The 14,547-nt window shown below is 35.5% G+C and overlaps 1 protein-coding gene across 1 annotated transcript in view; it reads left to right on the forward strand.

Moving 5' to 3' along the window:
* The first annotated feature begins 6,446 nt into the window (after positions 1 to 6,446).
* The window catches only part of LOC109827510 (regulator of nonsense transcripts UPF3-like), a 14,413-nt gene continuing 6,312 nt past the window's right edge, over positions 6,447 to 14,547 (forward strand). Inside the window, exons 1-5 of the mRNA XM_020394521.1 lie at positions 6,447 to 6,804; positions 10,843 to 10,949; positions 11,242 to 11,337; positions 11,459 to 11,557; positions 11,664 to 11,743. Coding sequence (XP_020250110.1) covers positions 6,665 to 6,804; positions 10,843 to 10,949; positions 11,242 to 11,337; positions 11,459 to 11,557; positions 11,664 to 11,743 — 522 coding nt within the window. The 5' untranslated portion in view covers positions 6,447 to 6,664. The remainder of the gene's footprint in view (positions 6,805 to 10,842; positions 10,950 to 11,241; positions 11,338 to 11,458; positions 11,558 to 11,663; positions 11,744 to 14,547) is intronic.

A 14,547-nucleotide genomic window follows, 5' to 3' on the forward strand; every position in this document is an offset into this window, starting at 1 on the left:
TCCCTTTGATGCGAGAGCCTTGGTCTTAGGTGCCATTTTGAAATCGAGAAAGATTGCAAAGAAAGTTGAGGTTTTGTGCTCTCTGAAAACTTGGGCAAAGGAAATTTCAAGTGAGCAGAAACTTCTCTAGGAGGGAGACGAAGCCTATATATAGGCAAGTCAATTAACGATTGAGGTTCAAGATCTCAACCAAATTGACAGTTCATATCGAGCGAAACGGTTCTGTTTCGACTGTTTCGAAATGAACAGTAGTGATTAGTTCTCAGATCTGACGGTTCAGATCCGTCATCCAAGCGATGAGACGCTTTAGATTCAAACGAGCGGTCAAGATTTAATTTTTTGAAATCAACGGTCATGGTTTCTCGCTGAAACAACGACTGAGATTAGAGATCCAAACAACACAACGGTTTAGATTGACCATGTGAGAATGAGGATGCAAGATCACATCGCATTTAATGCAACCTAGCATGCCATCACCGCCTCAGCTGGCGGACTTCGAGGCTCGCCTGCAAGTGCTTGGCTCGCCTGTAGTTGTTTGTAGCTCGCTTACATGCTGTCGTGTTCACTTGCATCCTGAGCTCGCCTGCGACACTAAGTTCACCTGAACATTTAGCTCTCCTAAATCCATTGAGTTCGATTTTTGATTTGATATCAAATCAAAAATATAAGGAGCTCATATTCACCAAAATGGCCAAGGTCACCGAAAAGCTGCTCACCTCGCCTAAACTAGTGAACGATGATATCCAAAGTGTTTCAAATTCCTCTCTAAGCTATTGAGGAGATCTAAAAACTTTGGAGAGGGTTTTGTAGGCAAATGAAATTACCTTTACATTCAGTAAAAGAGATGAAACTTAAATGTTCACCTGCATGACTAAACCCCGCATGAGCATCCAAACTCGCATGAACAAAGCTAGTTTTATTTGTTCACCTAAATCAAATAGGCCAAGTCAAGCTCGCCTGAATGCTTGACTTTGCAAGCGAAGCAAAGCTTGCCTAAACATCGAGCTTCACCTGAAAGTCAGCTAAGCTCACCTAAATGTTCAGCTCGCCAACTTCACCTGCAAGTCAGCTAAGCTCGCCTGAATGTTTAGCTTGCCAACTTCGCCTGCAAGTTAGCTAAGCTCGCCTACATACTTAGCTCCCCAACTTTGCCTACACGCTTAAAAGCTCACCTGCATGATCCAGGCTCGCCTGCAAGCTCTCCTAGTTCGCCTGAACGGTTAAAACCGTCTGCTCGAATTGTAGGAGTGGTTACGCCCACTTCCCACGTTCTAACGAGGTGGTTACAACTATTCTCCTCTATAAAAAGCTACGAATGACAATGGAGAAGGGGCTTTTTTTTAGAAAATTTGGACAATGAAAATTCTTGAGATTCAAGAGAACTGAAGTTAAGAATCTTGTGCATTCAGCCTTGATATTGAAGCTCGGGTTTTCGAACTCATTTGATCAAACTTCTACCACGTGCTGAAGTTTGTTCACAATCTCGTTCAAATCGTCAAAGGGTGGCAAACTCAACACGAGCATCAAGGGAAGCATCATATCGCCCCGTAGAGCCCATGTTAAACAAAGAGAGATCAAGTCAATTTGCTTATGTGTAAAAGCGATTTTTGATTTGTAATACAAATTCAACCAATACAAATTTTGATATCATTTTTACGATCTACAAGTGACAAAGGTGTTAGGTCTCATGTTTGTGAGCCTACTATCTGATCTAGTTTTGATGATTAACAAATAATTCCTAACATGTTTGTCGAGTGTTTGTGTTAGCTTGTTAGGTATTCTACACAAAGATCCTCTATCGGAGGTTAGATGGATTTGGGCGTAAACGATGATATCATGGAGGTTGGTGGAAATTGGAATGAAACCGTCGCAATTCAAGTCAAGATTCATCATCACTTCATCCGCAACCAAGACGAGCTTATTGAAGATCATTTGCTTGGGTATATAGTTTTGTAGTTTAGGCTTTACTTTATGTGTTTATACTTTAAAGCTCAAACTATACACATACACATTTTCGTTTTATTGTATTATATGTTTTTGGGAAAATAACAAGTTTATGGATTAAAGACTTGTTTACACTATTTTATATTTTTTCCTCAAGTTTATTAATCTGTTGAAAAGTGTTTCAAAACTTGTTTGGAATAATTTCATCAAAATTAAGTTTTGACGATTTCGTATTCTTAAAAAGTTTGCAAAATACATGAGTTTTCACTAATAGTAAATGCACTTTCAAAATTTTCTTCTTAACATGTTTATTTTCATGTATACAAACATTTCCCCAAGTTTTATAATTTTTGGAGATAATTTGTTATTTTTAATTAAATTTACAAAATCATGTTTCTGAAAAACAAAGTATCTGGAATATCATATATCAGTCAGTCCAATCAGTCGACCGATGATGGTGCGTCAGTCGACTTATGTGGTTCCACCAGTCAACTTACCAGCATAATGTTTTTCAGCTGTGTTTTACAGTCTATATCAGTCGACTGATGAGAGTCCATCAATCGATCGATATGAGTCCATCAGTCGACCGATATGATGCCATCAGTCGACTGATAAGCTTTCATCAGTCGACCGATGAGAGAATCGTTGCAATAACGCCTAGTTTTTCTAGATTCTATATTTTTGTGGGTTTTTGCCTCGTTTTTTATGCTTTTCTCTGGTTTAGGATGATATGTTGAGAGACTATAAATAGTCCTCAACACTTAGTTTCATGTATGGAAGTTTAGAAAAGGTTTTGTAAGTTTGTTTAAGGGTTTTTGAAAGAAAAATCAAGTGTGTTTGTTTATGCAAAGAGTTTTACAAGAGAAGAAGTTTGTTTAAGGGTTTTTGAAAGAAAAATCAAGTGTGTTTGTTTATGCAAAGAGTTTTACAAGAGAAGGAGATCAAATTCGGTTTTGAGCATTCAAAATCAAGTGTGTTTGTTTATGCAAAGAGTTTTACAAGAGAAGGAGATCAAATTCGGTTTTGAGCATTCATCTTCAAACCTCTATCTCTCTTATTCTTAGAGAAGTTTTCTAAACTCATTATCTAACTTATTTTCATTTTTGATTCTTATATATATTTGCTAGATTAATTTGAGTTTAATTTGAGTTTTACTTATTGTTTCACACACAACCTTTTGAGCTTAAGTATTTTCCATTTAGTATATTTGGGTTGTGGGTGTGATCCATTGAGTGAGCTTAAATTTTGTTCTCATTTGTATTAGAGAATAAATCTTGTATTTGCACTTACATTGAGAGAACACGTTGTAATACATAAGGGCACTTAGAGGAGTGGTTGAGAGAGACCTTGATTAATTTCTAGAGGAGTGACGTTGGTTGTAAAGTCTAGGGAGAGGTAGTAAATCCAAGCACTTGAGGAAGGTGACACGGGTAGGCCAATACTTAGAGGAGCGTATTGTGGTATTGACAATGTGTGATTGTAAACGTTATCAGTGAGCGTTGAAAACTGAGATTTGTGTAGTTGTGATTTTGTGATAGTGGAGATTCTTCTCGAGGGTGAGGAGCAAAGACATAGGTCGAGGGTTGACCGAATTCCATGATCATTTCCTTTGTGTTGGCGTTTGACTTAGCGTATTATTCTTGTGCTCATTGCTTATCATATTTCTATATCGCCATTGTCTCATAATTTATATCACCCATTGTTTATTTGTATATCCTTGCATATATTACTTGTGTATATCATATTGCTAAGGCATTAGTTAATAAGTTTTAATTTGGCATCGATATCGGATAAGATTATCAATTACCATATTCACCCCCCTCTCTAGGGTACTTTCAAAAGATAATAGGTTGGCATCTGCTCTTAACTGTAAAGAAGAATCCTTACCTCTAACTTATCTGGGTTTGCCTTTGAGATGTGGGAAACTTAAAAGATCTGCTTAGCAACCTCCAATAGAGAAGATAAAAATAAAGTTGTCTCCGTGGAAGGGTAAAAATCTCTCTATTGGTGGTTGTCTCACTTTAATAAATGTTGTGCTCTCATCTTTGCCTTTGTACTACATGTCTTTCTACAAGTTACATGATTGGCTCATTAAAGCAGTTGATAGAGTCAAAAAAAAATTCCTATTGGGAGGGGGGACATCAGATAACAAACTTATGAAATGTTTGGTCAAATGGAATATGGTGCATGTCTAAAAAAGAGGGAGGATGGGGTGTTCTTGATTTCAAATGCCTTAATAACTCTCTCATATTTAAATGTCTATGGTATACCATTAGTAGACATTCTTTTGTTAGCTCAACCCTATCATCGCTCTATAAGCACAGATCTAGCACTATTTAGAGCTCCTCTCACAGTTCAATTAATTCTATCTTCTAGAAAAACATTACACTGATTAGAGAATTATTAATTAACTGTATAAGATAAAGGTTGGGTGATAGGTCTCTAATCAGGTTTTGGGAGGATAAATGGTCTGTAGATAATACACTTAAGAATCTCTTCCCCAATGCTTTCTCTCTGGCTTTGACACATAATGTCACTGTTCTTAGTCAGGGTTCCTTTCGTAATGGTTCTTAGATGTGGCACCCTACTTTTAGAAGATCAATCCATAATCACCAAAGATTGGATAAACAGAATCTTATTCTCTTTCTTTCCTCTTATAAGGTTGATAACAATTTTGGGACCATTGACACTCCTGCATGGACTTTATCCAACACAGGTAATTTTTCTATTAAATTCACTTTACAAGCTCACTATTAGTAGAGGTGTATCCTCCCCCCTCTCAATGCAAATCTGGAAATCCATCCTCCCTCTCAAGGTCAAAATCTTTTTTTGGCTGCTATCTCTCAATAAACTCAATACCAAGGTTCACTTGAGTAGGAAGGGTGGTAGGGTGATCAAACATGTTCTCTCTGCCTTAATGAATTAGAAGATTATAATCACCTTTTTGTTATTTGTCAGTTCTCTGCTAATATTTGGAACTTCTACAAGTCTCACTTTTGGCTATAATGGATGACCAATTAATTTGCATGATCTCATCCACTCCAAAAGAGGGTTCCTTAGATGGGCTAAATAGAGAACTATTTGGCAATCTCTATTTCCAATTACATGTTGGTGCATATGGCATGCACGGAACAATAGGATCTTTCACAATGTTACACCTAGTGTAGAAAGCATTATTAACTTATCAGTTCACTTTATAAATGAATGGGCAGGCTCATCGTTAGGGAAAGTTGCAAAGACTCTCAAGCTAGCAATGGAAGAACATGAACTTTCATCAATTCTAGTATCGAGCAGCTGAGAGAGAAGTCAAGAAGCTCAGACAGTGCAATAAGAAGATAATGATATGAGACAGATGCAAGCAAATGAAGAGGAAAGGAGAGATCGTATATAACCTGTCAAACTAATTTTCTCTGTTTTTTTGTAGCTAGTTTGTAACTAACTATCTTTTTCAAAACTGCTTGTTGCAGATAAACACATGTATACTTTGTTTTTTTTAATGATTTCAGGGTGGAAACTTTCATTTCTCCTCCTCTTTTTAGTCGTGTGGAAATTTTTTTCCCATAACTATATCAGTGTTGTGGTGAATGACGGCTAGGGCCCTCTCGTCACCCTTATTGATGTATTTATGGAGAATGTCTCACGTACCAATTTGGGAGAAATGTTTTGTTTCTATCTATACTTTTGTAGGACACAAACTCGTGTCTATCCTCTTTATATGTGAATGAAATGAACATGAAGTTTCCCTAGTTTTTCTGCTCAAAAAAAAAGGAAGAATTTTTAACGGAGAAACCTAGTATTATGTAAATCATAATTCTATAGTTAGAACATTCTTCAATTAAAACGAAGTAATATTTTTTTTTCTATATTCTTAAACTATTTTTTTTTCACAAAGAACTTTTTAAAAGTGTAATAACAATCAACCAAACGTTAAATTGAGATATAGTTAGGACAAATATTGAGTTCCTTTCTTGAGGGGTACAAATATTGACTTTCAACTTTATAAAGCAACAAAAGTTGAATATTATATGGAGCTATCTGCAACAAATTCTGGTATCTTATTGTTTTTGTAATTAATATTATTAATTAATTAATTAATATTTCTTATTTATAATATAACTTTTTAGTAAAAGTGGGAAAAAACGATTTTTATCTTAATTATGCATATGATGACTGCTAAACCACATAGTAATAGGCAAGTCCCCTACATTGCATAAGGAAAACTAATATTATTAATTCAAAATTTCTAGAACATTCTTCAAATTAAACTAAAGGAATCCCTTCTATATTCTTAAACTATTTCTTTTTTCACAAAGAACTTTTCAAAAGCATAACAACAATCAATCAAAAGCATAGTAAAAAATTGAGGCATACAGTCAAAACAAATAAATACGGACTTTTAGCCCCGTTATAAAGCAACAAAGGTTGCAAAAATTCGTAAACTACCGGATCTCCTTGCAAAATTGTCATTTCACTTCGATACCGGTCCCCTTTTCTGGTAAAATTCCCCTTCTTTCTCCCTCTCTCTACCTGTTCTTCTTAAAAGATCACTGTGTTCTCATCTTTTCTAATCGAGACCCTAATTAATCTCAAACCCTAACCCTAGCAGAGATCAACCCAGTGCGATTGCAGGAGAGTAGATGCGATCCCGTTGCGGGAACTAGTTGGATCCAGACGCAGGAGAGATAAATTTGGGGGAGTAATTTTTCTAGGGTTTTCTGTGATGAAGGATCCCTTGGATAAAACGAAGGTCGTGCTTCGGCACTTGCCGCCTTCGATCTCGCAGTCGGCGTTAATGGATCAGATTGATGCTAGATTCTCCGGCCGCTACAATTGGTTCTCGTTTCGCCCTGGGAAATATAGGTTAGGGTTTCTTTTTGGTAAATTTGCGATATTTAATTACATCTGGAGAGCAGAAGATCGTCTGTGATTTTTTTTGAATTAATAGAAATTATTAAACCTTATATCAAGTTACTGTAATAGCTTCTGTAAAAGCAATTCTTTTAAATACGAATTGTTGGTATTTTGTAGTTTCTAGCTTGGATGGGTATAATCTTTAATGTAATTATCTATGATGAAGTATTACTACAAATTTTTTAATTTAGTTATTTATGATGAAGTATTTCTAGCTTGAATGCCATAATAAATTGCTCATGCAAATTAAGGTTCAGGTAGACTTGGTAGTTTTGGACTGGTTCAATGAAGAGAAAGGCCTTAAATTTCTTGCTGCTTAGAACATGCCCGAAGGAGAAACTTCAGCAGTGGATTAGCAACCAAAAGTAAAATACTAGGGAAGCAAAAGTAGGAAATACATCTCTTAGTACCTCAATATTTATGGGCTTTCATGTACAATCTCAATAAATTTCAGCTTGTGTAGAGGTTTCGACATGTCAAATCAGATAAAGAATGCTTACCCAACTTAATTTCCTTATACATGCTAAACAATGAGATTGTCTGTAGGGAAATGTCTATCCCTAACATGTGCCCTTTTTAGCTGGTAATTGGATAAAGGATTTGATATGCTCCCCTTATAACTACTCATTTGTTTCTTTGCTCCTAACTCGTCTTTTCCTCTAAACTACAATCGAGACTCCAATTTATGGTGGTTTCTTTTATTTGTCTGTACAGAAATCTCAATCCCTAACCTTGTCGCCCATCCTTTCTAGCTGGTCGTTGGATAAACGGGTTTGACATGTTCTCCTTATTGATTGATACTGCTTTGGCTCTTTCTTCTAAATTATCTTTAAACTATCTCCCAAAACATGCTAAACTACAAACAACAACACTCCCATTTATGGAAGTTTCCTTAATTTGTCTGTACGAAAATGTTAATCCCTAATCATGTGGTCTCTCTTTTTTATCCGGTTACTAGATAAAAGGGGTTGATGTATTCCACGTATTGATAATCCGTTACTGTTAGTTCTCTCTCCTAATTAATATTTTTCCAAAACATGCCAAACTATGATCGGCACTCCAATTTATTGAAATTTCTTTAACTTGTTTACATGGAGACACCAATGAACCCCTTTCTTGATGGTTGTTTGATAGAAGGGTTTGATATATTTTCTTCATTACTACCGTTGGTTCCTTCTCCTCTATTATCTCAACACTTCTCATAAGCATGCTAAACTATGTCTGATTATGAAAGTTTCTTTAACAGGTCTGCATGGGTATCTCAAACCCTAATCATGTGCCCCCTTCTAGCCGTTTGTTGGATAAAAGGTTTTGGTATTCCTTTATTATTATTATTACTAGACTAGACACCCTTGGTTCTGTCTCATAAATTATCTCATTTAGCGATGTCATAACCAAGTTAAATACTCATTTGTCTCCATAGTTCTAATTCATGAACCAGTTGCCTTAAGTAGAAACGACGACATCAATTACATGACCTGAGCCTCAAAATCAATGTCAATAAATTCTTATGTCAGTTTCTATCTAAAGGATTTCGTCGGCTGGGACATTATTTGGTGTAATTAGCTGATTAGTAAAGGTGGCAATTGTAGTTGCTGAGGACTTAATCTGGGTTTAAGAGGTTAAATGTGTCAAGAATTTATCCGAGAATTTCAATTACTTATTCAAGTATGTCAGTTTATGTTTTTGTGATATACTTATTAGAGTCATGTTAATGCTTCCCAATGTATACTGAGCAGGAGATTAATCATAAATGAGTGTGATCTGTGCACTGTTATAAATAGCGGTAAATAGCCCCGCAATAGCAGCGCTAATAGCGTTAGCGGTCCCTTCCCGCGACGCTATCGCCCGCTACGTTATCGCGCAATAGCGGTGACATATTACGGAATATGTCTGTTCGTAAAAGCGGCCAATAGTGTGTTATAATGGTAAATAGTGAGCGATTGTATTCGAAATTTGCTTTTTGACTGCTATTTAAAAATGGTTTGAGGCTTATTTTTTTAAAATTAAACTCAATCCTTAACCATTGCATTCCATCGTCTCCTGTAATTTTCAGCATACTCCCGTCACCTCTCATAGCCTCTGGCACCTACCTTGATACTTCCTCTCACCTCCTTCACCGTGAGCTCCTCTTAGGGCAGCCCTGTCACCGCTAAGCTCTTCTTCTCGAAGACGACGATTTTTTGACTCCTCCAGTCATCTTCGGTATTACGTGATGGTTACATGTCTATTTCATGTTTAGGATCTCTTTAAATCATCTAATATATACTTTTAGATTTCTTAGATTTTTCTTTAATTTTTTTTAGTATTTATACATATCTAAATTAGACCGCTATTTGACTTTGCGCTTTTTACCGTTATTTTGCCACAATAGCCCGAAATAGCCTTAGCGATGTCTCACCGCGACGCTATCCGCTATTGATAACCTTGGATCTGTGTATCCTGCTTTATATTTTCAATTTTACATTTTCACTATTATTTAATTCTAAGTCATGGTTAGTGTTAGAGTCTACCCAAAATCTAGGTTATAGATCATTAAGTATACAAAATATCAGTCTGTTCTAGTGTCCATCTTTAACTCCAATCCCCAATGTGGCTTCATTACCAGTTACCACAGACTCAAGTCATGTGTTAGTCTTTTTGAGAAGGCAGAATAAATGAGCGTAAGGTTATAACCTCACATGGGACACCTGAAATGCAAACAAGCCATTGGGAAAGCCTCAATTAGGAAAATATTCTCTAAGGAATTTTAAGTATTTTCTATGTTATCAAGGATAAGGTTTAAAGTATAGGACTTTTTAAATGCCTAACTTGATAAGTCTGGGACCTATGTACATCAAACAACTTGTCCAATAGCTAGAATCCTAGACCATTGTGTTAACTTAAAATTTGGAATTTTTTCTATATTAGTTTGTTAGATCTCTTATATTTTGAAATTAGTCCCTTGAATCATTGAAATTGCTACTTGGTCCCCAATCCTTAAGTTATTTTGAAACTTGTCTTTTGAATAATTGAAATTGATATTAGGTCCCTCTAATTGAGATTAAGTAGCAATTAGAGGGATTAGTTTGAAACAACTCATGAGAATTAGGGGGTCTAATTAATCCCACTAGTTGCTACTACTTGATTGGAGGGATTAATTTCAAAATACGTTAAGAATTGGTGGACCTATAGTAATTTCAATGATTTGAGTGACTAATTTCAGAATAACTTAAAACTGGAGGTATAATGGAAATTTTGGTGATTGGAGGGACTAATTTCAAATTGTGAAAGATTAAAGGAACTAATATCAGAAAACCCCTTAGAATTCTAAGTTGCACAAGTCAGACGATAATTATAGCCTTCTATGCCAATACTGAATGCTTATATGTTTTCTTGAAATAGCAATGTGCTATTGGTGAGACAGATATATGTGATTGCTGACATCTGTAAGTGGTACTTTGTTGATTGTTTGTACTTGGCGGACTTGTTTAAATATGAGTCTTTGTATTGACTATTTTGTTAATTGTTATATTCTCAAATGGTGATGATGCATTTAATATCCTTTATTTTACATTTACAATCAACATGAAAGGATATCTTTCCTTCATGGAAGTAGTATCAGAGCAGTATATTGATCTAGCTGTTGTTCCTTTTATGATTTAAGATTATAGTCCAGTTAGTATCTTCTTAGTTTCAGTAAGTTACTCTGGTTTCTGTTACACAAGTTCATCAAGCTGACTGCAACTTTAACTAGTCAATTACGCTATTTGGATTCTTGCCCATTATAGTTACATCAAAATTTTTTCATATTATTTCTGCGTGGTTAGACGAGAGTTATCTATCTTATGTCTCAAGTTTTTCTACCATCCTAAAGCGTTGTTAAGGCTCTTCTCTTGCGGTAACTTGTGTACTTACTGAATTTTATTTAAGTATCCATTTATTAAGGTATGGTACACATAAGTTCAGATATATTCTGCGTGTAAATTACCTCTATTGTCTCTGCAGCCAGAAGAATCAGCGGTTTTCACGAGCCTACATTGATTTCCAGAGCCCCGAAGACGTTGTAGATTTTGCTGAATTTTTTGATGGACATGTATTTGTCAACGAAAAAGGTATCCTTAGGCTGCTAATTCATATTACATTAATGAAACGATATGTTTATCCCAGTTGGGTTGTGTACTTTTCCGTTTATTTACAAATATTTTGTTGGCTTGTGGATAGCTTCATTTGAATTTCAACTTTTATTTTCTGTTTCAATTTTTTTCCTTTAAATAGCGGAGATCATGTTTTTGACACTCACATCGCAATGGGCTTTATGATATTATAGTTTAGTATTATTATTACTGTTAGAATGTTATTAACATATTGACATGAATTATTTTTTTCCTTTTATCTGTTCTTCAGGTACTCAGTTTAAGGCTCTTGTAGAGTATGCACCATCACAACATGTTCCAAAAGTATTATCTAAGAAGGATGGTCGTGAAGGAACTATATTCAAAGGTACTTGTTCCTGTATTTTTTGTGTTTCAAATTTACATCCAGTGTTTATTGAACTGAATGTACATCCGGCTGACCCAATATTAAGGTTTTAATTACGTAAATTTGTTGAACAAATATTCAGATCCTGAATATGTGGAATTCCTTGAGTTCATTTCAAAACCTGTTGAGAATCTTCCCAGTGCTGAGATTCAGTTGGAAAGGAGAGAAGCAGAGAGAGCTGGTTAGTAGTAAAGGAGTCTTGCAGAAGCACATATAACTTTGTTGATTATTATAGAAAAATATTGTTTTAGATTGTGTCATAATCTTTTATATTCACTGTCATTTAGGCGGACCAAAGGAATCTGTCATAACAACACCTCTGATGGATTTTATTCGCCAGAAACGTGCAATTAAGAGTGGGTCTCAGGTACAGAAGCTAGAACTTGTGGTCTTTTGATAAGGATTCACGTCCCCTCTTTTATAAAGTTGATTTTGGTATTCTAATTTATCTATATGCTGGTAACCTGCTGCAATTTCTTCATACTAAATTTGTCCACGACTAAGAAATTTATTGTTAAAATAAAACAAATCCTATTATTTCTCATATGCCAATGGGTGAAGCCAAGCATGCCTGAGTAACACATGCTATTCTCTTCTGTATTCGGCACCAATCTTGTAATGATATTGTAACAGCAATTTTTTTTCCCTTAAAATGGATTTCATGTGTTCTCCAAATCCTATTCTAATAACTTGTTTCAGATATTCTCATTTACATGCTTTCATGAGTAAAATTTTCTGATTGCTCATTTGCTCAATCTGATTTGCACAGAGATTGATTATCAGCAGATACCTGATATGTATTGGCTTTTTCATCTCGGGTTTTGCGTTGTCTGGGGCAGATCACCCCCTGTTTTATTGGATCTGGGTTTGGGTGGGTAACGTACCAGATAGTTATGAATGATACAAGCCCGAAACATGAAAATTCACAATGAAAAACAAGATCCGAGCAAAAGAAAAATCTCTTCCCCTTAAGTTAGTAGTTGTCAGGACAAAATAGGAAAATATTAACGGGAAATTATGTTCTTTTTTGCTAGCATTTATGGAACCAAAACAAGAAAAACTTAAAGAGTAAAACAAAATTAACTTTTTTTCCTTTTCTTCTCGGTCAATTGCACTGCTCACCAACTCAATATATGCGACTAGAGTGCAATAGTGGTACTGGGAAACAGGATAGCAGGGAAGAATAAGAAGAAGAAAGAAGGGAAAGGTTGCAACATTCCGAAAGGTTGCAACATTCCGAATGCCACACTATATCACAAAAAACCATAACTTTAAGTTCAGCTTTCACTGAAATGGCTACTGCTAATGGAACTGGTAAATTAGACCAATAATTTTGACTGTAGCAGCAACCATAGATGGTCAACTATCTGGGGTAGCAGTGGTTGATATAGCACCAGGCCCTGACCTTTCGACTTTGGCGTGGGTGCAGTTGACCCTCAACAAGTGGGTACCTGTGAGCACCATTAGGATAAAAAGTTTATCTCTGCCCTATTGCCAGTTTTCTTCTCATAAGAGAGTGTGTGGGTTGGTGCATGGTCTGCCCTGTTTCTTGTCATAAACAACTAGCTAGCAACACCTTGATTTTAATTGTGGGCTTCCCTTTGATTAACTAGTTTCTTTTGCTAATTAATTCATGTAATCTGCAAAATGTAAAAGATAAAAATAAATAAAATATTTAGCAATATAAAGCTCTACTCTTGTAACTGATTTCTTAATTATTTAGACATAGCAAATATCCAAAACTTAAAATAAACACAGAAACCGTTATTGTAAACACGAAGGCACATTAAATTTTCAAAATGTAAGAGATAGTATCCAAGATATAAAACTAGTAAATAATGAACACCTTGGGAGCAAACAAATTTACAATCACCAAATAACATTCAGAAAATATAAATTAAAAAAACTAATTTCAGAATGAATATGAATACAATTTGTAAAATGAAAAGTGAAAGACATCGACAAATATGAAAAGTTAAGGAATGCTTCTATAAACTATTTAAAGTTATGACTATAACCTAAACACTATCAATGAAATCTTTTATGAATTTGTATATTTTTTCATGATTAAATTTAAAAATTAAGTTAATAAGAGATTCAATAATTAAATACGATACTTCTGTTCATGACCATCAAATATCAAAAGAATCTGTCTGCAGCCAACATTGAGATTCCAAACCTTGATTTTCCCATCGCCTTATATTTTGCATGGTCAACTTCTCAGTATGCACTAGCCTGCACCAACTTAGATATGCCAAATATTGGAAATTAAGACTGGAGAAGTTTCTAAACTTATAATGATTTCTGCTTATCTTGTACCAGATTGATACCTGTTAATAGTTTTACCCACTTCTTCACTGAACACATTACTTCGTATTTTATTGTGTGAATGACTTGTTTCTTAGGCACATTTGACTATCTGAGGTCTTAACAGGAGTTATGGGCTCGCACATTGTACTCAATACATCAGCATGGTTATAAATGGAACTGTTTGTGCATTCCCTACATATTGGTGTTTAAGATTGGCCAGCTTCAATGGTTGTGTGATGCACGACTGCTGACATGTTCTTCAATAGCAAGTTTATGCACAGCTTGAACCTTGCACATGTCTGTATTTATGCAGTGGAATTTGATATGTTTACGGCTGCTTGCGTACACTATATTATTGTAACTAAAGTGTCATAGGTTGGAGATGCTAGGGCTGAGCAAACTATGGTCTACATCAGTCTAACCGACCAAACCGTCTGATTTTAGGCACTTCAGTTTGGTTTTTCGGTGAACTCGGGTCGGGTCAGTTATAGTTTTTCAAATCGGTAGATACCTGCACCGACTGCCTACCCTTTAAATTCAGGCACGCCTCTTGTATCTAGTGAAAGAAATGTCTTTTCATACTCTATGTAGGCCCACCATGAACCCACGTGCTTTGTTGTTGATTACAACAATAGCAGCTCTATGTGGGCCCACCATCTTAATTATTTTATGAAGAATAATGAGATGAGATTCACCTTTTTCCCCTTTAGCAGTTTAGCTAGGCTTCTCCCAAATGCCCAGAGGAACACATTACTAGCCTCAACTTCTTCTAATTACCTATTTCACTTATGTTCTTCTTCAATTTTTAATCTCCTTATCTTAGCTTCGTATCTTTGCAACAATGGGAGAGTGTTTTCCACT

The sequence above is a fragment of the Asparagus officinalis genome, unplaced genomic scaffold, assembly GCF_001876935.1.
Source record: "Asparagus officinalis unplaced genomic scaffold, Aspof.V1 AsparagusV1_Un273, whole genome shotgun sequence".
NCBI classification, from domain to species: Eukaryota; Viridiplantae; Streptophyta; class Magnoliopsida; order Asparagales; family Asparagaceae; genus Asparagus; species Asparagus officinalis.